Consider the following 24,773-nt stretch of genomic DNA (forward strand, 5'->3'; position numbering starts at 1 on the left):
GGGCTTCCACCTATTCTTGATCTCCTCCCGAACTACACCCACAACAGCAGCTGAGCTTCTTACTTATAATACTGCTTCTGTGAGGCTGACATTTCCACCCTCAGAATCTGTTCAACTTTGGCAGGAAGTGATTTTTCAACATCTTTCTTTACTCTGCGCAGCAGGAAGGGCTCCAGGACCCTGTGGAGGCTCTGGAAACCATTTTCTCTCCCCTTCCCGTGTTCCTCTTCAAAGTCCTCCCAGGAATCAAACCTAGAAAAAAATTCAGATGTCAACCGTGCTTCTTAACCTTGCTAACATGTCAGAAAGAAGCAATCTAATCTGACACAGCACCTCCAACTATGCAGCAATTAAGTGTTAGTTCAGATTCGGTGATCCAAGTCCTGGGCTTAATGAATCATAGCATCCCAGGAGGAGGCTATTTAGCCAGCTCTGTGAAAGAGCTGTGCAATTAGTCCAAATCCCCATGATCTTTCCCTGTAGCTCTGCAAATTTTCCCCAGAGGATTTACAATGAAGAACAGTGGGATGTAATTTGCATCCCAGGAACGCTCATCACTTATTCTGCTTACACCACGTGTTAGGCAAGTCATTTAAGCTAGACACAAACAACATTAACTTCACATCCAATTCCAGTTGGATAAAGGAGAAAGAAATCAGCCTAACCTCAGACTCCTGACTGCTATTGAGTAACACCTACTGCAAAGTACATGGGAAGTCAGGATTGCACTTGACCATTAAAAAGCCTGCTGCCGTTCACTGAATAGGTGCATAGAGGAAGGAGGCTGCTGAGCGAGGCGATGAAGGGTAGCCCGTACCTGTACAGCAGATCTCAGTGTGAATGTGGTTAGGCTGATGGAGGGTGTTGTGGGGCAGGGAAGGGAGTCAGCTAAGCCTCGTTGTAAACCTTAATCTAAAGCTATACTTGTTTTCCCTTAAGAGATTGGCCTACTTTTCAGGCATGATGAAGTGCAGGAGTGACCAGAGCTCTTTCAGCGAGTTCTGCAGCGGTGTCCCTGTTATCAGCAGCCGATGGTTGGACCTGAAGTCGATCAGAGTCCGGTACAAGAGGGAGTCATCATTCTTCAATCGGTGAGCTTCGTCCACTCCCAGGAAAGCCCAGTTTATATTCCCCAAAACATTCTAACACGGAAGAAGAAAAAAAGCCTTTAATAACAATTGAGGACATAAATCTCAGCACAGCAGAAACCCATTCAACCAATGGTATCTGCGCGATGACTAACTCCATGTCAAAGCTTTCTATTCTAAACTCAGTACTTCGCCCTTTCTCCATATCCTTTGATATTTTTCTTCCTCTAGCATTTATCGAATTCTTGCTTAAATCTCTTGACCAACTTGGCTTCAACAGCTATTTGTGAGAAAGCATTTCATAACTTCCCAGTCCTTCGCATGACAATATTCCTTCTCGCCGCCCTCTCTCTGCCATTCTGAATTTATCCCCCTTAGTTAACCATCAAGTTTCTTCTCAAATTTGCAGTCATTGCCTGTGGGTTTATTACCTTATCTTTCAGCAGTATTTCATATGTCGTTATCAATACGTTAAACTTCAGCCTCTTTGTCTCAGGATGTACCCAGTCATATTCCCGGATCTGGAACGGAAAGCTTTAATTAGCTGTGCGTCTGAGGGCAACACTCACCAACAGTCATGCAATGATATTTATCAACAGGCCCAGTCAAGGTCCTTGTGCAAGTGTGTCCACCAACCATGGATTGGTTACAAAGCACACGATCTCTCTCAAAGCTCCTGGGGAGGGAGGGGAAATCTGGCTCATGCTCTCAAATCCCAATCACTATCCAAAACGCCTGAGGGAATCAAGAGAGGAGACAACAGGTAAGGACAAAATGGTGTCCTCACATTCAAATAGCTTGCTCAGAAACGTAACATCTAGGTAATTATCCCAGCATGAACACTGTAAGCCACAGAAGCGCATCCCAGCCTGATAACTGAATAACATCCTGATCGCACGGAGACGTAGCTCTGCTGGAGTGCTGAAAGGCAACGCTGAGACCACGGATTTGGAGGAGTTAAACAAATCCCGTTTGCACTAAGAGTTGAGCGATGACCCCACCAAAGACTTCAGCCAGTTTCTCAGATTCTAATTAACCTGCACCACATTCCCCACATTGGATGCAATTTCAAACTCCCACCATTCCCAGATTTCAGCCAACTGTTTGTAAGCAGGGCAGCACACTGACCGTATTGCGACTCATGACATCACCGATGTAGACAACCACATTCATGCTGGGCTCCCAGATATCAAACTCTCTCTGCCAGGAGGTGAGGGTGGACAGCGGGACAACCAGCAGGAAGGGACCATACAGCAGATGCTGGTTGAATAAGTTTGAAAGGAACGAGATGGTCTGGATTGTTTTACCCAAACCCATTTCATCAGCCAGGATCACACTGTTACACCTGGAAGTGCGAAGAGATAAAATACAAGCAGTGAACCTTCTGTGGCAAGGAAAATGTGACTAGAATCCAGAAATTAACTACCTAAACACAATAAGTAGTTACAACAACAACTTGTATCTATGTAAAGGCTTTAATATAATAAGATGCCTCAAGGCACCTCACAGCAGCGTTATAAAACAAAATATGCCACTGAGCCACACAAAGAGGTATTAGGGCTGATAACCAAAAGCTTGGTCAGAGGTAGGTTTTAAGGAGTCTTAAAGGAGGAAAGAGAGGTGGAGAGGTTTATGGAGGGAATTCCAGAACTTCAGGCCCAGGCAGCTGAAGCCAGAGCCTCCAATGGTGGAATGATTAAAATCAGGGATGCTCAAGAGGCTGGAAGTGAAGGAGCGCAGAGGATTGTGGGGCTGAAGGAGATGAGAGAGATATGGAGGGGCGAGGCCACAGAGGAATTTGAAAACAAGGATGAGAATTTTAAAATTGAGGGGTTGCTTAACCGGGCGCCAGTGTAGGTCAGTGAGCACGGGGATGATGGGCGATTGGAATTTGTGGTGAGTTACATCATGGGCAGAATTTTGGATGACTTCAAGTTTACGGAGGGTAGGTTGTGGGAGGCCAGCCAGGAGTACAGTACATTAGAATAGTCAAGTTTGGAGCTACCAAATGCATGGATGAGGGTTTCAGCAGCATATGAGCTTAGGCAGGGGCAGAGTCAGGTGATGTTACGGAGGTGGAAATAGGCAGTCTCAGTGACAGCACGGATATGTGGTCAGACAGTTGCCAGGCAGAGCGATGGAGTCGGTAGCAAAGGAGCGGAGCTTGTGGCGGGGACTGAAGAGAATGGCTTCAGTCTTCCCAATATTTAATTGGAGGAAATTTCTGGTCACCCAGTACTGGATGTTGGGCATGCAGCCCAACGATTTAGAGACAGTGGAGGGTCAAGAGAGGTGAAGGTGAGGTAAAGCTGGGGTGTCAACAACGTACATGTGGAATCAATGTGTTTTTGGATAAGAACATAAGAAATAGGAGCAGAAGTAAGCCATTCAGCCCCTCGAGCCTGCTCCGCCATTTAAAATCATGGCTAATCTGATTGTGGTCTTATTCCACTTTCCTGTCTGCCCCCTTGACTCCCTTGTAGATCAAAATCTGCCTTAACTCAGCCCTGAATATATTCAATGACCAAGCCTATACTGCTCTTTGGGGAACAGAATTCCAAAGATTAATGACACTCAGAAGAAATCCCTCCTCATCTCCATCTTAAATGGAAGAACCCTTATTTGAAACTATGCCCCCTAGTTCTAGATTCCCCCATGAGGGGAAACATCCTCTCAGCAGCTACTCTGTCAAGCCCCCTCAGAATCTTATGTTTCATTAAGATCACCTCTCATTCTTCTAAACGCCAATGAATATAGGCCCAACCTGCTCAACCTTTCCTCATTAAGACAACCCTTCAACCCAGGAATCAGCCTAGTGAACCTTCTCTGAACTGTTCCAGGCAAGTATATCCCTCCTTAAATAAGGAGACCAAAACTGTGTGTAGTACTCTAGGTGCAGTCTCGCCTATGACCTGTACAGTTGTAGCAAGACTTCACTACTTTTATACTCCATCCCCCTTGCAATAAATGCCAACATTCCATTTGTCTTCCTAATTACTTGCTGTAGCCGCAAGCTGACTTTTCATGATTCATGTACGTGGACACCCAGATCCCTCTGTACGGCAGCATTCTGCAGTCTCTCTCCTTTTAAATAATATTCTGCTTTTCTATTTTTTCTGCCAAAGCGGACAACCCCATATTTTCCTACATCATACTCCAGCTGCCCAATATTTGCTCACTCACTTAACCTATCTATAGCTCTTTGGAGACACTTCGCGTCCTCCTCACAACTTGTGTTCCAAACCATCTTTGTACCTTTCACAAATTTGGCTACAATACACTCTCTGTCCCTACATCCAAGTCATTAATATAGATCGTAAATAGTTGAGGCCCCAGCACTGATCCCTGGGGCACTCCTCTAATGCAATTTGCAAACCTGAAAATGCCCATTTATTCCAACTGGTTCCTGTTAGTTAGCTAATCCTCTATCCATGCCAATATATCACCACCAACACCATGAGCTTTTATCTTGTGTAGTAACCATTTATGTGGCACCTCCATGCTTGCTACATCCTCAAAGAACGCTAATAAATTTGCCAAACACCATTTCCCTTTCATAAAACCATTATTGCATTATGATTTTTAAAATGTTTTGCTACTACTTCCTTAATAATGGATTCCAGATGTTGCTGAGGGGCAGCATGTCGATGAGAAATAGGGCGCCAAGGATAAATCCTTGGGGATCAGAACTAATTGTGCGGGAATGGGAAGAGATGCAACGAGTGCAGTCAGACTAGTTGGGCGATAGTGGAGAATTTAATCATGAACATTTTTTTTGCTGCAGTTTCAATTAAATATTCCACTTTTTTTAAAAATCCCAATGAATCGCAAACTAATTGCCTCTTTGAATTAATCTGTTTTGTTTTTAAAATAAGGCTGGCTGTGAAAAATAGCAATGCAGCTAGTCCCTGCCCCCACTGGGTTTAAATTCCACCGAGTCCTGGTAACGGGATGGGAGTCAGTGAATGATCTGTTATAGTTAAGACACCATTTTTCAGCTCCTGAAGCTGCTAACTCTTGGATGGATCCACACCCTCCTGCATCTCACCCAAGTGGCCATTTTCCATGTGCAAGCCCAGACTATGAGTGTTGGTGATCTATTTGACCATGGGAAACTGCACAACTGATGCTGATCGTGTCCACAACTAATGTCCATGCATTTTCCAGCCGGGGACATTGGACAGTGATCCTGGATGGGGACCCAGGATACTTCTTAGGTAAAAGGAAGGGGGAGAACATCAGTAGGCCAACTGCAAACCCTATATTGTTACCCAGCTGAAATAAATGTAATCCAATTCATTGCAACTCTTTGATTACATCCAAATCCTTACTTGCACCAGGAGTGAGCAAGCCAGTTCAGACCCTCAAGTTGGTAATCCCTCAATTCCAAGCCCTCACTGCCAATGTAGGACGGCTGCTTCTTCATGGCAACGAACCTAGGCCTCTGTTTCAGGACCTGAAAAAGATGAATTGAGTTTCCATTTATTTCTAAAATGAATAAGCAAAGTCCCTTGTGAATAGACAGAAAATACAAAACAGTCAGTGAATGGATCATTTTAGACTCACTCAGCAAACAACGCACATACCCCCGGGATATCTGACTCGCCTCAAGGCATCTAACTCGTCAACAGAAAAGCTTGTCAACAGAAAAATAAGTACAGTATCACTCACACTTTTGCAATTATCTTTGACAGGCACATAAAAACAGTGTAATAAAGAGGGGAAACAAACACATTGGAACTATTGTTTCAGTAAGCAAGTGGTAAATCTACACAACAGGCTCCTTGGGGAGAGGGTGGAAGCCAGCATAATATTTTGGGATACAGTAAAGGAATAATTTGAGATGTAAAGTATGTTAAGTGTAGCATTCTCAAGAGGAACAGGTAACCTTGAATTCAAGGTTCCCAAAGTGAGTTTTCCTTGCCTTTCATCTGGATCTGTTCTAATCTAATTGGTAGACATTGATCACCATGATTAGTCAACAACTCCAGTATTGTAGCATCAGGTAACTATCAGACTGGTAGAAGGCAAATGATGGGATATGGCCTCTCTCCTACTTTCCTAACTATTTACACTGGAGAACAGAAGGCTATGGAAGACTTTTAAAATTATGAAGAGCTTTGAAAGCGTGGAGAGAGAAAGGCTCCTCGGGTTGGTGAGGGATCATTGATTAGAAATGGTCAAAGTGAGGAAAGGGATTAGGAGAAATCTCTTCAGAGTTTAGTGTACAGATTGCTTTGCCTCAGGAGTAGATCCTTTAAGGGAAGAGTAGATAAACATTCGAAGCAGAACATACAGGGCTATGCAAAGAGAGCAAGACAGTGGGAATAGTTTTGGATTGCTCGAGAAGAGCTAGCACAAATACAATGGGCTGAATATTCCTCTTTCAGTGCTGTAAACCTCTGCTTCCTTGAGCACATAAAATGTCATTTCTCGATGAACCAAGTAACCAAGCTCGATACAATGATCGAGCTGCGTTGAAAGTGCTGTCGGCTCCATTAACAGCCAACCAAGATTGCAGGCTTCAAATCCAAATCCAGCCAGGGCTAGTAGATTTTAGCCAGTGTGTTGACGGAGGTGCTACTAAAAGCTTTAGTGGCCATGGAGTAAAGAGAAGCAAATACAGCCAATGTTTTCATCCCAATGGCTACCCAATGACCCCCTGCTACAAGCGTGCCTGTGTGAACACCAAGTGCAGGGCTCTACTGTGATGGCTGTGCACCTACTGAAATGCACTATCCTATGGGTACTTATTCAGCTGGTACCTGTGCAACAAGGCAGCAGCTTCAGGAAAGGAGGGAAGGAAGAGGGAAGGAAAGTTTTAAAAAGCTGTTACAATCTACGTCATCAGGACCACCACCAGTCATCTCTCAAAGAACCATCAAATCATTTAGATCCAATGCCACAAAGCTGATTCTAATGCTCATTTTCTTGTCTGTTTAGCTACTGTACAGCACCAATGTGCAATTTCACTCCCCTAGAACAGTAGAGAGTCTGGAAATAAATTAACTGCAATCTGATTCATTTCAAGCTGGATACAATAAACCAACTAGGCAGAAATAGCAGCTCAGGGCTGACTCAACATTGTGGAGCAACTGGGAAACAGATCCTGTAGAAGTACATCACCATCAGTACAATCGCAATATTATGGAACAGTCTGGTCTCTAACACTTGCATCTCTCAAGCAGAAAGGTCACGGGGTTCAGCCACCACTGGCAACTGAAGTAATGTAGGCTGCCATGCCAATGAAGCACTGAGGGAATGCTGCACTGTCAGAGGTGACAGGCTTTGTTATTTGGATGAGATGTGAAACTGAGAGATGTACAAGATCCTATGCCATTTTTTCCCAAAACAGACCAGTGCAGTTCTCCTGCTACCATAGAATTAAAAGAGAACAGAAGATGTTGGATACACTCAGCAGGTCGGGCAGCATCTGTGGAGAGGGAAATGACCTGTATTCAGACTTGCTCAGTGTTGCCAGCATTTTCTGTTTATATTTCAGATTTCCAGCATCTACAGTATTCTGCTTTTGTATTAAGAGTTCTCCAGCTAACCTGGCAAACATTTAACAGATAATTGGTCCTATAATCTCATTATTCTTGTGCGGCCTTGCTACTACATCTGCCTGTGAGACAAAAAGTGATTACACTTGATAAAGTAATTCATTGAGATTGATGAGCATTTTGGAGCATCTCGCATTTAATATATGTAAACCCAAGCTTTTTTAATCTAATCTGCTTTAGACTCATTTCCACTCCCGACAGCAAAACCCTCCCCTAATGACTGTGATATTGCGTTTGGGAAAATGACAATGTTAAACTGGGCAAAGTGACTTGACCAGGTGGCAGCGCATCTGGGTCTTGTTTTTCTCCCTAATGTTGAACATCCAGTGTGCAAATCTACCATGCAAACCAGGACAGTCCCTGGCTCGTCTCTGGTTTATGCTGAGTTTGCTGACCTCAATCCTGACCGCAGTACAGGTGTGACAATCAATCAAACCTCAGCAAACCTGGGCGTGTAAAAGGAAGGACGCAAAGAGATGACAAGCGTTTTCACTTCCGATGGATATCCAATGATTCCTGCTGGAAATTGCCTGTACGTGCAGACGCTGGACGAGGTCATGACTGGGTGCAGCTGTGCTGTGCACAAAATTGAACAGCATGATCCAACACACCATCTATGCTCATGCAAGAGTATCTGCTATTGGACCGGAGTGACAGAGGGCACTGGTGGCTCTGATGTATGTATTCAAGGATCAATGTTTAGAGGGGGGAGGCGGGAATGGAAATGGGGGCACCATGATTTATACTGTGTCCTACATTCACACTAATTAAAAATTCCACCTGCCCCTCCATCTCACCTTGAACAGTAAACATACAAGTCGTGAGTGAAAACCAGTCAAGTTTTTAGTGTAGTATATTTTTTTAAAAAAAAAAGTCACATTTAACACAAACGTGGTACCTTCGCGTATGACAATCACCTTGCAGTCTTTCGAGGGAATGGTTTTGGAATTGTGGCGGTTATGGAAGGCATCGATGCACGCCTGGAACTTTCTGGATATAAGCGCTCCATCCTCCCAGCTGCAGTCCACGTATGGCAAACCCATCCACTTACACAGGTAGTCGGGCTGGCCAGAGGATGATGTTTTGTGGCTGGAATGTGCTACAGCATAAGGGGCAAATATGAGTCACCACCTCAGTGCTAACATGCACCTTACTGCTAACAGTTATCAATTTTTAAAAATTCATTATCTGGTTCTGGACGTTGTTAGCAAGGCTAGCATTTATTGCCCATCCTTAGTTGCACTGATACAACAGGCTGGCTTGTGAGGCTACTGCAGAGGGCAGGTAAGAGTCAACTATGTTTTGGTGCGGGACTGGGGTTACACATAGGCCAGGCCAGGTAAGGACGGCAGGCTTCCGTCCCTAAAAGACACCAGCTGGCATTATTAAAAAATGTTAACTAGACAGTTTCACGGTCATTTTTACTGACACCAACGGTTTATTTCCTTAAGTTTTAAAGTAAATTCAAATTCACTAACTGCTGTGTTGTCTGGATTATTGGAGGAGGCCTCTGGAGTGCTAGCCCTGGAACATAACTGCTAAAATATTAAGATTTTATTCATTTCCCCCAATGCTAAATTCTCTGTTCAGTGTGATACTTAGCCCTACAGACCAGGAACACCTAGATTTGATCTCCATGTCTGAAGTATCAGCAAGGGTAAGTGTTAATTGTATATTAATTGTGTTTAATTGTAGGCAGGTGATGAGCATTAACTGGGGATTCAATGGTGTTCCTTTAAATAGACACATACTGCAACTGCGATTGTTGGTTTAGGAGATGCTTGTAATCTGTAACTATGTAAATAAATGCTTATAAAAGTGTGTAATGATTGGCTCCAGTTATATCCTTCACCAACTGGCTTTCCAGGACATAACAGTAAGAGAGGGAATGCTGGTGATCCAGGATTTCACTGCCAATTAACATCTAGTGAGCCCCTGCTGGAAAGTGCACACATAGATGGTGGGTGAGAATAGAATCAACCTCAGCTGTGATGCTTTCCCTCCCTGGTCATATGGCATGCTGTGTGATCACCTGGGCAAGGAGAAGGGAATCTTGCAATGGGATGCCTTGTAAAGGTTAATATAGTGATGTGACAGAAGAGCAAAGAAAAAAAACACACTATTTCCCCAGAAGAGGAAGAAAGGAAAAGAACCATCTGCACCAATGGCAGATCTGCACAGAGCAGCAGTCAAGAATCCCTCAGGTGATCACCATCTGAAGGGCATGTGGCCTCCACGAGTCTGATACCAGAGGGCATTAATGGAAGAAACGGACAGGCTGGTTTTAAAATTAATACATTCCTGGCTAATACCCATCAAGTGCGTATGCTTAGATATTAATATTGCCATAAAGAATCTCTTCAGAGAATGTAGAATCAATCTACGTTCTTCTTTACCCGGAGAGTGGTTAGAATGCGAACCTTGTTACCAAATGGAGTGAATGAAGCAAGTAGCATAGCTACCTTTAAGGGGAAGCTAGGTAAAGTACACAAAGGAGAAAGGAACAGCAGTTTGAGCAGAATGGCCTACTTCTGTGCTGCAAAGGGCTGAGTTGGATGCCAAGTTTGTGTCAAGTATGTAACTGAAGCAAACTTAAGCTACTAAGTGTTGATGAGGTTTCCAGACAAACCAAAGACATTTTTTGGGAGTAATTGCTTCTTCTTCTGACTTGCAAAATGCTCCGGGTTGGTGCCTGCAGACAGAGGCCTCCACATCCTACCCGCAAGTCTGAAGCAGCGCATCACAATGGCACGACACCTTGTTATGCACAGAAATTGGTCACTGGCTTTCAAACAGTCTTGTACAGTGAACAATCCCAGATGCCAATATAAGACCGATGCAAAGGACTGAAACTGTGTTCATGTCCTGCAGCCAGCACAGGATTATTGAGGAACATGGGAATTGAGATAGAGAAACCGCCAGTGGGATAGAGTTTTGATTCTAAGATTTCAGGAAATACTTACACGGGAATTCAGAGTGACTGGATGAAGATTTACTGGTCTTCATAGCTGGGGAGAAAAATATTTATTCAGTGCAGGCTGACTCAACACACTCAAAAGCTTCATTCAACAGACTCACAGCAGGTTGAGCGGAATGGCCTACTTCTGTGCTGCAACCCATTTTTAAAGCGTAAAGATACTTGGTACACGTCACTGGTGTACACTATTATTTACAGAAATGTTCTGAAAAATATTTTAATACAACTCATGCAGTATTCTTAAACAATAAATGATTTGGAATAATAATGCCTTGTTTCATTCATAAAGCACTAAAGACTAACATTACATAAAGATGAGCTCCAAGCCTTCGATGATAGCTGTGAGCCAACATTTCTTTGGATCCAGTGACGTGAAGGTTGAAGTCCGAACAAAACAGCAGCTCTATTTATTCAATGGGCAGATGCAGTAAGAAGGCATAGCAGACTCAGTGTTCACAGTTAATTAAGGGCTGACTGCCCTGAGTCCTGGCCACTGTGAAAAAAAAACTACCTGTAATGTCAGCGAATGAGGCCTCCCCATATGCCCTGGAAAGACAGAATAGGATGAGGGTCCTCAGTTATGTACAGAGCCTGGAGAAGCTAGGACTGATCTCCTTACAGCAGAGACGGTAAAGAGGAAATCTGATAGAGGTGTTCAAAATCATGACCAGTTATGATAGAGCAAATCAGGAGGAAGTGTTCCCAACGGCTGCAATGTTAGTAACCAGAGGATACCAATTTAAGCTAACTGGTAAAAAAAAACATTTTTTTTGCACAGCAAGTTGTTGCAATCTGGAATCCGCTGCTTGAGATTCAATGGAGACTAGGTGACCTGAAGGGAAAAAGCTTAGAGCTACGGGGTAAGAGCAAGGGAATGGGACTTGGTGAATAGCTTTTGCAAAGAGCCAGCACAGGCATGATGGGCCAAATGGCCTCCTTCTGTGCTGTATCATTCTATGACAGCTGTTAAAATCAGCAGCTCAATCTGCATTTTGTTTACAGCTATCAGAAGTACTGTCGTGCATAACATTAAGTGTAAAACTCAAAGTGAACCAACTCATTCATATTAACAACTATATACACTATTGATTTTTTATGTTTTAACTAAAAGTTTTTGTAAATAACACAAACTATGTGTATCCTGTTGGCTACTATCCTAAGTGCTTGGAATCGAATCCCAATCTTGTCTGGATAGCTGGGAGGAGCAGGAACAGATTGAGCAAATACCACAGTAAACTGTGGTTTGGAAACTTGCAGGTTGGCATGGACTAAGCTGGCAAAGAATGGGTGTTCTAACCAAGATAGTTTAGCAGCTATACCTATAGATTGAACTGACCCATTTTGCTGACCCCCCAGCACGGGTGGAGAGGAGGAGGAGGAGGGAGGGAGGGAGAGAGGGAAGGAGGGAGAGAGGGAAGGAGGGAGAGAGGGAAGGAGGGAGAGAGGGAAGGAGGGAGAGAGGGAAGGAGGGAGAGAGGGAAGGAGGGAGAGAGGGAAGGAGGGAGAGAGGGAAGGAGGGAGTGAGGGAAGGAGGGAGTGAGGGAAGGAGGGAGTGAGGGAAGGAGGGGGAGAGGGAAGGAGGGGGAGAGGGAAGGAGGGGGAGAGGGAAGGAGGGGGAGAGGGAAGGAGGGGGAGAGGGAAGGAGGGGGAGAGGGAAGGAGGGGGAGAGGGAAGGAGGGGGAGAGGGAAGGAGGGGGAGAGGGAAGGAGGGGGAGAGGGAAGGAGGGGGAGGGAGAGGAGGGGGAGGGAGAGGAGGGGGAGGGAGAGGAGGGGGAGGGAGGGGAGGGGGAGGGAGGGGGAGGGAGGGGAGGGGGAGGGGGGGAGGGGGAGGGGGAGGGGGGGGAGGGGGGGGAGGGGGAGGGGGGGGAGGGGGAGGGGGGGGAGGGGAGGGGGGGAGGGGGAGGGGGGGAGGGGAGGGGGGGGAGGGGAGGGGGGGGAGGGGAGGGGGGGGGAGGGGAGGGGGAGGGGAGGGGGGGGGAGGGGAGGGGGAGGGGAGGGGGGGGAGGGGAGGGGGAGGGAGGGGAGGGGGAGGGGGGGGAGGGGGAGGGAGAGGGGGAGGGAGGGGAGGGGGAGGGGGAGGGAGGGGAGGGGGAGGGGGAGGGGAGGGGGAGGGAGGGGAGGGGAGGGGGAGGGGAAGGGGGAGGGGAGGGGGGGAAGGGGGAGGGGGACGGGGAGGGGGAGGGGAGGGAGGGGGAGGGGAGGGGAGGGAGGGGAAGGAGGGGAGGGGAAGGAGGGGAGGGGAAGGAGGGGAAGGGAAGGAGGGGAAGGGAAGGAGGGGAAGGAGGGGAGGGGAAGGGAAGGAGGGGAAGGAGGGGAGGGGAAGGAGGGGAGGGGAAGGAGGGGAGGGGAAGGGAAGGAGGGGAAGGAGGGGAGGGGAAGGGAAGGAGGGGAGGGGAAGGAGGGGAGGGGAAGGAGGGGAGGGGAAGGAGGGGAGGGGGAAGGAGGGGAGGGGAAGGAGGGGAGGGGAAGGAGGGGAGGGGAAGGAGGGGTGGGGAAGGAGGGGTGGGGAAAGGGGGGAGGGGAAAGGGGGGAGGGGAAAGGGGGGGAGGGGAAAGGGGGGGAGGGGGGGAGGGGAAAGGGGGGGAGGGGAAAGGGGGGGAGGGGAAAGGGGGGGAGGGGAAAGGGGGGGAGGGGAAAGGGGGGGAGGGGAAAGGGGGGGAGGGGAAAGGGGGGGAGGGGAAAGGGGGGGAGGGGAAAGGGGGGGAGGGGAAAGGGGGGGAGGGGAAAGGGGGGGAGGGGAAAGGGGGGAGGGGAAAGGGGGGGAGGGGAAAGGGGGGGAGGGGAAAGGGGGGGGAGGGGAAAGGGGGGGGAGGGGAAAGGGGGGGGAGGGGAAAGGGGGGGGAGGGGAAAGGGGGGGGAGGGGAAAGGGGGGGGAGGGGAAAGGGGGGGGAGGGGAAAGGGGGGGGAGGGGAAAGGGGGGGGAGGGGAAAGGGGGGGGAGGGGAAAGGGGGGGAGGGGAAAGGGGGGGAGGGGAAAGGGGGGGAGGGGAAAGGGGGGGAGGGGAAAGGGGGGGGAGGGGAAAGGGGGGGAGGGGAAAGGGGGGGAGGGGAAAGGGGGGGAGGGGAAAGGGGGGGAGGGGAAAGGGGGGGGAGGGGAAAGGGGGGGAGGGGAAAGGGGGGGAGGGGAAAGGGGGGGAGGGGAAAGGGGGGGAGGGGAAAGGGGGGAGGGGAAAGGGGGGGAGGGGAAAGGGGGGGGAGGGGAAAGGGGGGGAGGGGAAAGGGGGGGAGGGGAAAGGGGGGGAGGGGAAAGGGGGGGAGGGGAAAGGGGGGGAGGGGAAAGGGGGGGAGGGGAAAGGGGGGGAGGGGAAAGGGGGGGAGGGGAAAGGGGGGGAGGGGAAAGGGGGGGAGGGGAAAGGGGGGGAGGGGAAAGGGGGGGAGGGGAAAGGGGGGGAGGGGAAAGGGGGGGAGGGGAAAGGGGGGGAGGGGAAAGGGGGGGAGGGGAAAGGGGGGGAGGGGAAAGGGGGGGAGGGGAAAGGGGGGGAGGGGAAAGGGGGGGAGGGGAAAGGGGGGGAGGGGAAAGGGGGGGAGGGGAAAGGGGGGGAGGGGAAAGGGGGGGAGGGGAAAGGGGGGGAGGGGAAAGGGGGGGAGGGGAAAGGGGGGGAGGGGAAAGGGGGGGAGGGGAAAGGGGGGGAGGGGAAAGGGGGGGAGGGGAAAGGGGGGGAGGGGAAAGGGGGGAGGGGAAAGGGGGGGAGGGGAAAGGGGGGGAGGGGAAAGGGGGGGAAAGGGGGGGAGGGGAAAGGGGGGGAGGGGAAAGGGGGGGAGGGAAAGGGGGGGAGGGGAAAGGGGGGGAGGGGAAAGGGGGGGAGGGGAAAGGGGGGGGAGGGGAAAGGGGGGGAGGGGAAAGGGGGGGAGGGGAAAGGGGGGGAGGGGAAAGGGGGGGAGGGGAAAGGGGGGGAGGGGAAAGGGGGGGAGGGGAAAGGGGGGGAGGGGAAAGGGGGGGAGGGGAAAGGGGGGGAGGGGAAAGGGGGGGAGGGGAAAGGGGGGGAGGGGAAAGGGGGGGAGGGGAAAGGGGGGGAGGGGAAAGGGGGGGAGGGGAAAGGGGGGAGGGGAAAGGGGGGAGGGGAGGGGAAAGGGGGGAGGGGAGGGGAAAGGGGAGGGGGGAGGGGAAAGGGGGGGAGGGGAGGGGAGGGGAGGGGAGGGGAGGGGAGGGGGGGGAGGGGGGGGAGGGGGGGGGAGGGGAGGGAGGGGGAGGGGGGGGAGGAGGAGGGGGGGGAGGGGAGGGGGGAGGGGGGAGGAGGAGGGGGGAGGGGAGGGAAGGAGAAGGGGGGGAGGGAAGGAGAAGGGGGGGGAGGGGAGGAGAAGGGGGGGAGGGGAGGAGAAGGAGAAGGGGGGGGAGGGGAGGGAAGGAGAAGGGGGGGGGAGGGGAGGGAAGGAGAAGGGGGGGGAGGGGAGGGAAGGAGAAGGGGGGGGGAGGGGAGGGAAGGAGAAGGGGGGGAGGGGAGGGAAGGAGAAGGGGGGGGAGGGGAGGGAAGGAGAAGGGGGGGGAGGGGAGGGAAGGAGAGGGGGGGGAGGGGAGGGAAGGAGAAGGGGGGGGAGGGGAGGGAAGGAGAAGGGGGGGGAGGGGAGGGAAGGAGAAGGGGGGGGAGGGGAGGGAAGGAGAAGGGGGGGGAGGGGAGGGAAGGAGAAGGGGGGGAGGGGAGGGAAGGAGAAGGGGGGGGTGGAGGGGAGGGAAGGAGAAGGGGGGGGAGGGGAGGGAAGGAGAAGGGGGGGAGGGGAGGGAAGGAGAAGGGGGGGAGGGGAGGGAAGGAGAAGGGGGGGGAGGGGAGGGGAGGGAAGGAGAAGGGGGGGGGGAGGGGAGGGAAGGAGAAGGGGGGGGAGGGGAGGGAAGGAGAAGGGGGGGGAGGGGAGGGAAGGAGAAGGGGGGGGAGGGGAGGGAAGGAGAAGGGGGGGGAGGGAAGGAGAAGGGGGGGGAGGGGAGGGAAGGAGAAGGGGGGGGGGGGGAGGAAGGAGAAGGGGAGGGGAGGGAAGGAGAAGGGGGGGGGAGGGAAGGAGGAGGGGGGAGGGGAGGGAAGGGGGGGAGGGGAGGCAAATAGAAAAGAAATGAATTACTACAAATAATGCTGGAGAAGAATTCCCCTGTCCTACCAGGAGGATCAGCCTCAAAGAGGAAAAGAAAATTAAAACAAGTTAAAAGCATGTGTGTTCCTTTCTGTTTAGAAAGTCAGAGAGAGAATGTTTTATGAAACGAATGGTTTGAGAGACAGAGTGTGCCTTTGGGTTTGTTCTGGGAACATTTTGTATTTCCCCACTCTCTGTGCAATCAGCTTCACAGATGTTCAGAAGGACAAACTTAATGAGCTAATTTCAAGTTTGGCTTTGGTTAATAATCAAAACAAGTTGAATCAGAAACAGGTTTTCTGGATTTGGCATCTCTTGCATCCTGGAGAAATCTAATCTAGGGCTCAAGTCCTTGTCCCATTCACCACACTCCATTCCTCTCCTAAAAGCAATGATATATGTTATGTGCAGCTCCCTGGGAACCTGATTCACTTGGATACCCAACCCTAAATGGCCATTCCTCACTGGAGCCTAGAAAGGGAGCATGAGCAGGAAATTTGACTGTAGAGACATTGCTGGTTTGGCAAATTTAAACCACAAAGATTACCAAGTCCAGATCATTTTCAACAGCATTTAACCTTTCAATAATCAAAAGAAAAGCTATTCAAGCACAAACTTTGCATAATTGTAGTTTTCTTTCTATCGTACCTTTCCCTTTGGATTACTGAAAAACACATGCAGCAACTTTTAATAGTCTACTAATTGTTCTTTGTGATATTCAAAAATGCCAGTCCAATCCTTACCAATCACTCTCTCCACGATCTGGTATTGCTTATTGAGGTCAAAAGCCATTTCCTGCTGACAGTTATAATACTCTATATCTTCTGGGGATGCTTTGGCCAGCCTGAAATCGAGAGTACAGAATAAGTGAGGCAATCTTCAGGTATATTATGATCACTAGTTTGCTTCACAAACCACTGACCACCTCCAGGCGCTTACCCATTGTCTCTCGAGACAAGGAGGCCAAAGAGGAGTTAAAGGATGCCATAACTGCTTTGATGCTAAGATTTTGATACAGCCCTTAATGTTTTGCCAGCCCTTCCTCTCGTTTCATTAGTTGGTCAATGGAATTTGATTCAATCTTCAGACGTCAGCTCAGACACCCCATGCACGAGCATCCTGAGTTCACTTGCCGATACAAATGGCTTCTGTTCCCATTGTCAGCATCTGCCTCATTTGCCCTTAAAGAGCAGCCGTCACAGACAAACCTTTCAGCTGAATGGCTCGTCATGGAGGCTATTAATTGTTAAGCATGTGTAAATAGACAAATGGTCCAAACTTCACACTGCGAGCATTCTCCACCACCAGTTATCTTTCCTCCTTTAATAATGAAAAGAGTGAACTACAAGCTGGATCTTAATTGTTGGTCTTTAACCAAATGGAAAACGACTGCTAGGGAAGCATGAATTCACAATATCTCAGCATTACTCGTGCCATTGGGATTTCAGTAAAAAGCAATGGTGAGCCAATGGAGTTTTGTACAATGCCCATTTCAACCCTGGAAAGAAATCTAGAGCAATTCTAGATGATGCCCTTCCAAAATCTGTCTACATCTGTGGAATGCATTTCATGATGTGGCATCTCATAACTAACCTGGAGACACAGCAAAGGAGACTTTCATCCCATCAGTGTGGGCTGGATTCAAATTTGGGACCCAAAGGTCAAAGCAAGCTAACCGAACGCAGCATCCAGTCCTAAATGACATTTGACTTCAAATGCATGCTGAAGTTATTCTACATACAGGACAGTTTGCACTTCCTCTTGTGCCAAAGAAATGAACGTCTATCTGCACTGATGATGAAGCTCCACTACACTAGTTGAACCACGGTTAACACATTCAGGAAGAGGAGTGTCATACATTACCACTGGTTTACTTCTTCCTCCTTTTTGATAAAATTCTCTAATTTCTTCAGTCCTTTCACTTTCTGCTGTCTCAATGACTCTTCACTCTCCCAGGTGTTGTGGATGTACGACCAGCCCTTCCACTTGATTAGATATTGCACCTCCTTCTCATCCTTCTCCGGATCAAAGTCTGCCCCTGGATTCCCGTCAGCCTCTACCGCATAGACTGTGGTTGGGGCTCCAACGGCTGCCAATAGGGGAAAAAGAAATGTATTAAACTGATTCCAATTTACCGTCTCCCTCAATTATTCCATGTGTTATGGTGCAGACCGGGAGGGGATGTGTGAATGAGACTCGGTGGGGTGGGGTGGGGTGGGGTGGAACCGAGACCTGGGGATAGGGGTAGGGGGGAAGGAGGTGAGGAAAGGACAGGAAGGGGGCGGCAAGAATAGGAGGGGGGTAAGCGAGACAGATACACACTCGACTCAGACTGAATTTCCCTTCTGCCCCAACTTTGGCCCAAGTAATGCTAAATTTATATAAAAGTAGTATATTTTGCCACACACAGCAGGCCAATCAGCATCTAAAAAAGTTAATGATTTCAGTGGATCATTTTTATTGGCACTGATTGGCAAATCGATAATCTCGTTCTCTTTCCTTTGTTGACCAGCCTGTTGTTTATTTCTGAAATTTTCAGATCTCCAGCAGTTTTTTTTTAAAAAATCATGTTCTGGCGAAACAGAAACCCCAAGTTTAGATTAAGATCTTCCAGCAATCTTCCAGTTCTGGTCCAAAGTTCCTGCAAACCTTAACTAGCCAGAGGAGAAACCTATCATCCAAGGATATTTTGGGTTCAGAAGCAAGTACTTGTCTTCTGCCAGATGGAGTGATTAACAGGGAGGGATGTGCCATTCTCTACACCAAATGAAGATTTGGCATTCGGCTCACCTCCTTTTTTCCAAGTGCGAGAGTCAATCACTTTCTCAATGGTTTCACTGTCATCATTCTCCTCCTGTGCTGGCTCGCCTGTAACTTCGATGAGATCATCTGAATCAGTCTCAAAATCATCATCTTCTTTATAACTGCAAACACAATAACAGTCACATTATTAAAAAAAAGCCATCCTCTGGTTTGCTGCACTAAGGGCAACAATCCTTTCCAAACCCAGATGGGGTTTACTGCACACAGTTCCCAGGATTATCCCCTCGTCTCAATGCGCAGTGCAATAGAGTGACAATTACAGTTACTTCTCAAACTGGCACAGTGAATGGAATGCAGAAAAATGTGAAACTGAACAAATCTCAAATGGGAGACCAAACAACTGTCCAGGCACGAATCCAGAGAAATGGCATTATTAGGTGCATTAGTCAGGTTATAAATTATCAGTAAGATGTGTTCAGGAAAAAGCCAGAAGGGTCCTCAAAGCTACAAGAAGCAAAGACCAGCTGAGGCTCAGCATCCACTAGTAATACGAGGAATATAGCTTTGATTCATTTGAATAAGTTGCTCACCACGCACAAGCTTCGTAAATTTATAAAAAATGTTTGCATTTATTTTCTTGATTCCAGAGATGAGGGGTTTGTCTTATAAAGAGAGGTTGCGCAGTTTAGGCCTTTACTCTCTAGAGTTTAGAAGAATGAGAGGAGATCTAATTGAGGTATATAAGATAATTAAGGGGATTGACAAAGTAGACGTAGAGAGGATGCTTCCTCTGGTGGGGCAATCTAGAACAAGAGGTCATAGTTTTAGGATAAGAGGTAGCAGATTTAAAACAGAGATGAGGAGAAATTACTTCTCTCAAAGGGTCGTGAATCTGTGGAATTCACTACCCCAGAGTGCGGTGGATGCTGGGACATTGAGTAACTTTGAGGAGATAGAAAAATGTTTAATTAGTAAAGGGTTGAATGGTTATGGAGAACAGACAGGAAAGTGGAGTTGAGGCTGAGATGAAATCAGCCATGATCGTATTGAATGGCGGAGCAGGCTTGAGGGGCTGAATTGCCTACTCCTGCTCAGAGTTATGTTCTTCTCTTAACCTTACTCCCTCAAAACGTGGTAACTCACAATGGATGCAGTTCCACCAGGAGCAGCCCTTTAGTGCTTTGCCCAACTAGCTAATGTTTTGAAGACTGGTATCTATTCCACAATTGGAAAGAAAGGGGCACAGAGATCATACTAACCAATTTCAACCCTGATCTCAAAAGAACAGCAGGCATGAAATGGCTGAGGCAAGGTATATCTTGAATATTAGACATGATAAAGTGCTACATAAAATACTTCTAAAACTTGCAACAGGGTAAGATGAGCAGCATTACAACAGGAACCTCTTGACACCAGCAAGTTGGAATCATCTGCCAGACAGGGCAGTGGAGCTGTGAGCTGACAGCTACACAGGTATAACAGTGGAATGAACTTCATACAAACATGTGAGCATTCACATGCTACTAACCACAGTGTAACTTCAAGGCTACAGACTTTAGGGGAGTTCTAAGCATGGTTGACTGGCACAGTCAGAATCTGATAAAGATGGCGTCATTGGGCTAATTTTCTTACCCTCGACTTTTCTCGTGTTATCACCACAGACAGATCAGAAAATTAATTTATTAATACCACCAGCAAAATTTGATTTCACATCACTGACCCTGTTAAGATGATAGATTCAGTTTGCAGTGAGTTCTTTCACTGGTGAACATTCAGACAAAGTCACAAACTCCACTAACCTCACATTTTTAGTCACACACTTGCGAGTTTGCCGTTTGGGAGTGTCATCGTCGTCATCATCGTCAGAAGAATCCCTCCTCCTTTTCTTTCCCCTCCGAGTCTTTTGTCTTTTACCTTGAGTCCTGGCTGGTGGTCTAGAAAAATTATCAATAAATCAGTTAGAAACTCCTAAGCAATGAGAACTGCTGACTCAGAATCTACTGGCAGTGTGTGATCCATTGGTCAATCATGGCCTTCTTTGCATCCTGGTTGGTCTGCAATTCCAGCGCCAATTAAAACAGACTTTCTGGGCTGCCTGCGAACTCATGTCTCTTTGGATGTGTCACTGGAGGGTTTCTGTTAGGGAAGGAAACCTGACGGGAAGGAAACCTGACTTTTTTTGAAGGAAGAACTGGAGAGGTGCTTGATAAAGCAAAATTAAAAGCCCATGGGATTAAAAAGGGACAGTGACTTTGTGCATATACAATTGGCTATGGAAGTGAAAGCCGAGAGGAGTGGCGTGAGGTTGTTTTTCAGACTGGAGGAAGTGTGCAATGGTGTCCCCCAGGGGTCAGTATTGGGACCACTGCCTTTTTGATATAAATTAATGATCCAGACTTGGGTACACAAGACATAATTACAAATTATGCAAATTAACACAAAATTTGAAAATACAATAAACAGTGAGACTCCTAGAGGACATAGACAGACTGGCAAAATGGGCAGACACATGGCAGATGATATTTAACGCAGAGAAGTTTGAAGTGATTCATTTTGCTAGGAAGAATTTGGTAGGAGATCAGTATCAACTAAACCGTATAATTTTAAAGGTGGTACAAGAACAGAGGCCTTGGGGTATACATACACAAGTTTTTGAAACTGACAGGACAAGTTGCGCAGGGTATCAAATATGGGTTTGCTGTAAAATGTCCATAGCATGTAAAATGGAATGGGTTGTGAGGCAACTCACTCCTGTATCGGAGAAAACGGATTTCCTTTGCACTTTTTGGAATGTCAACTTGGTGCTGTTTTGTAATGCTTTTTTTTTTAAAGCAGATTTTTATGAATAAAGTATATTTTTTGGGGGAAAAAAGGCATACAGGATCCTGGGCTTTATGTTAGAGATACAAGGTAGAAAAGAAAAGGAAGTTATGTTAAACCTTTATAAAACACTGGTTAGGTCCCAAGTAGAGTATCATGGGCACCATATGTTCGGAAAGATGTCAAGGCTTTAGAGAGGGTGCAGAGGAGATTTACAAGAATGGTACCAGGATGCAGAACTTCAGTTACATGGAGAGACTAGCAAAACTGTGTTTGTTCTCCTTTGCGCACAGAAGGTTACAGGGGATTTAATAGAGCTGTTCAAAACCATGAGCAGTTTTGATAGAGTAAATAAGGAGAAACCGTTTCCAATGGCAGTAGTGTTGGTAACCAGAGGACACAGGTTTAAGGTGACTGGCAAAAGAACCAGAGGGAACACAAGGGAAAAAATATCTGCAACAAGTTGTTGTGATCTGGAAGGCACTGCCAGAAATGAAGGTGGAAGTAGATTCAATAACTTTTGAAGAAAATTGGATAAATAACTTGAAGAAAGAGAATCTGTAGGGCTATGAGGGAAGAGCAGTCAAGTGGGACAAATTGGATAGTTCTTCCAGAGTTGGCAGAGGAACGAGGAGCTGAATGATCCAGATGATTCTAAGCGAGAGGGTACAAGAGAAAAGAAGGGTGCGTGCAAATGGGTACTTTGTAACACAATTATTTGAGCTGGTTAAATATCTGTACAGACCACAAAGTTCCCATGGTTTCAAATTTAAAAATAAATCTGGACCTGATGAGAGGAAGCCATTTAATTTCAGCCACCAATGGTTTTAAATTTAATGATCTACAGGGAAGATTGCCAAGTCAATTGTGGGCAAAAGCAACCTCAGGACTGAGGAAAGTCTCCAACAACAATTTTTTTAAAATGACAAGTTTATAAGAAATAAATATTAGCTGTGTACTGATGTGCAGCTGTCCTGGAGGACTTGGCAGCAACATGTATGAAAAAAAACACTGTCTCCACCTCACCTTCTGGTAATTGGTCGACGGGCTCTGACTTTTCTTTCAGGCTCACTTTCGGCGCTGCTCGCTGCCTCTTCCTCCTCATCTTCCTCCTCTTTTTCCTCATCCTCATCCTCAGATTCTGCATTTTTCCAACTGACACACAATTGGAATCACTTAGCTCGTTCTGAGAACAGACACAATGGTGCAAACAGACTGCACACACTGTTTACAATTAACATGGCTGCACACTGACAGAGCAACCCCACTGCATGCTTCCCTCTGTTCACTACGCAAATGATTAAAACAATGGGCTGGATTTTACCCACCCCCACGACATCGGGTTTCTTGGCAGTGGGGGGGGGGGGGCAGAAAATGCCTCCCGGAGAGGACTGCCATGCACCCCGATATTACCGGCAGCGGCAAGGTCTCGTGGTGGCCCCTCCCACTGCTCGGTAACGGAACCCCAAATATGAATATTTAAATAAATTAAAATGATTGATTTAATTAAGCTCATGTCGCCACCTAATATCCTGCTGCAATCTTCGGCCCAGCAGTCTGCACTCCCGCCCCTTCGGATCCCCGTCCGGGGAAGCGAGGGGCAACATGGCGGGGGGGGGTAATTTTATCAGAGCGGGTGAGGAGAGAACGGGGTCCAGTTAATGTCTTGGGTGTAGGGGATGGTGGGAAGGGTTGTAATTGAAGGGTTGGTGTAGTTTTTTCTGGAGGGGTAGAAGGGAGGTCAGCTGGTAAAGGTAAGTATTTTGGGGAGGGAACGGCAATTAATTAATTTAATTGTTATTGATGGTGGCAGGGGGCAAAAGAGACGTGTTTATTTATTTTAATTCAATTTACCTTTAAATATTTAAATTAGCCAGTAGGGCTGATAGCCCTTTAAGGAGGGAGTCAGCACCTGTGCACAGACAGCTGACGCTATTGCCTGCGATGGACAGCCCGTCCCCTCCACATGATATGGGGAGGGGGGGTGGGAAGAGAAAGAGCGCCCTGGGGATGCAAATGAACCGCCGCACGGTCGGGCTGCCATTTTTTCATCTCGCTGCAGAGATTATAAAATCCAGCCCAAAGTGTTTCACTGCAAACACAACAGGAAAACCTGTGAAAGGAACAGGAATAAGAGAAAATGCTAGAAATACAGGCAGGTCATAAATGTTTCAATTTTTTCCTCTTTTCAGGTGTTGATGACTTTGATGTGTATTAATGCAATTTTCTGTCTAAATTGCAAATTATTAGCAGTCTGTAGAATTTCTTTTAAAAGTTCCACTAGTGGACCTCCCGTGGCGTTGCTTGCTACAGTAGAGCTTTATGCCAACAACTGTGAGAGTCAGCGTAGAATTGGACAAGGCTAAAGCATTTTTAATTGGTTCCTGGGAAATTTGAGAGTGGTTGATGGGCAGCCTTCCTTCTTTATATAACCCATCCTGCAATTGACCAGAAAGTGCTTGATACAGAGCCTGGCTGCCTGAAATTAAAATTCCAATACAAAACGCTCAGCTTGTGAAGCACAAAACTTGCACACAGAAAATAAAAATTAGTGTCTGACCCTTGCACTGAATGAAATCACATGCAATCTGCACAAATACATCAGCGCGCAAATTTCTGGATGACTCACTTTGTGGCTCTCCTTCTCCCTCGTCGCCTTGGCATCTCATTCTCCGAGTTTTCGCTGCTCTGTTTGGAAAAAAGTTTTACTTGAATGTTTCAGTCCGCTCTTCCCCCTACCCATTATATACAATCTCCCAGCAGCTGCCCCCCACCATCCCCTCAGCAAATCTCAAACTCCGCACACTCCAATTAAACAGATTAACTTTTTGCTCCCATTGGACATTTCGGTAGGGATGGCAGCACCTGTAACTGACAGGTCCCTCCCCCACTCCAATCACCCCCACCCAAACTAGGTACACTGACAAACTCATCCATCAATATCATGTACTTGTCCAGAGATACTGGCTCACGCTGACTCTGCTCCCATTCTCTCTCCCCTCTCATCCGCCCCAGTTCAGGTTTCTACAAACTCAAAACCACTCTGTTGACATCAGTAATCTCTTTCCAGCAGCTCCGCTATTTCCTGATTAACAATGTTTCACAGCGGGCAGCCACAAACTGGGGTGACGTTGTGTGACGGGGAAGGAAAGACTGAGAGGGTTCAAGAGCAAAACCAGAGCATTAGGGAGGGGAAAAATAAGGACTTCTTCACTTCACCTACCACTGGAGGATATCTTTTAGATTAGAAGTAATCCCAGTCCCCACTGATCATGTCTCCTTTGAACAACTGCTGTATGCTGTGACATTGAGACTGAAGTTTTCACAGATAATTTTGCAGAATTGCTGCATTCTGATTGTAAAGCCTACCATCCCCTATAGCATGTAAAAATGTTTACAATCCAACTCAGTTTTAAGGCAGCCTGCTTTCTTCCAACTCATAAGTCCATAAATCTTTTTAAAAAAACTTTACCAACAAGCAACTCTCCCCACAAATGGAAACAAA

At 47.7% G+C, this 24,773-nt stretch overlaps 1 protein-coding gene across 3 annotated transcripts in view; it reads right to left on the reverse strand.

Moving 5' to 3' along the window:
- chd2 (chromodomain helicase DNA binding protein 2) overlaps positions 1-24,773 on the reverse strand; it is a 92,516-nt gene that overhangs the window by 35,621 nt on the left and 32,122 nt on the right. For all 3 annotated transcript variants that reach the window (XM_068018098.1, XM_068018099.1, XM_068018097.1), the window contains 13 exons: positions 23,898-23,956; positions 22,295-22,423; positions 20,248-20,382; positions 18,476-18,609; positions 17,549-17,774; positions 16,429-16,529; positions 10,615-10,659; positions 8,569-8,750; positions 5,420-5,544; positions 2,217-2,433; positions 1,520-1,609; positions 952-1,142; positions 64-252 (listed from right to left, as the gene is read on the reverse strand). In XM_068018098.1, coding sequence (XP_067874199.1) covers positions 64-252; positions 952-1,142; positions 1,520-1,609; positions 2,217-2,433; positions 5,420-5,544; positions 8,569-8,750; positions 10,615-10,659; positions 16,429-16,529; positions 17,549-17,774; positions 18,476-18,609; positions 20,248-20,382; positions 22,295-22,423; positions 23,898-23,956 — 1,823 coding nt within the window. The remainder of the gene's footprint in view (positions 1-63; positions 253-951; positions 1,143-1,519; positions 1,610-2,216; positions 2,434-5,419; positions 5,545-8,568; positions 8,751-10,614; positions 10,660-16,428; positions 16,530-17,548; positions 17,775-18,475; positions 18,610-20,247; positions 20,383-22,294; positions 22,424-23,897; positions 23,957-24,773) is intronic.

This window comes from Heterodontus francisci, chromosome 38, assembly GCF_036365525.1.
Source record: "Heterodontus francisci isolate sHetFra1 chromosome 38, sHetFra1.hap1, whole genome shotgun sequence".
In the NCBI taxonomy this organism is placed as follows: Eukaryota; Metazoa; Chordata; class Chondrichthyes; order Heterodontiformes; family Heterodontidae; genus Heterodontus; species Heterodontus francisci.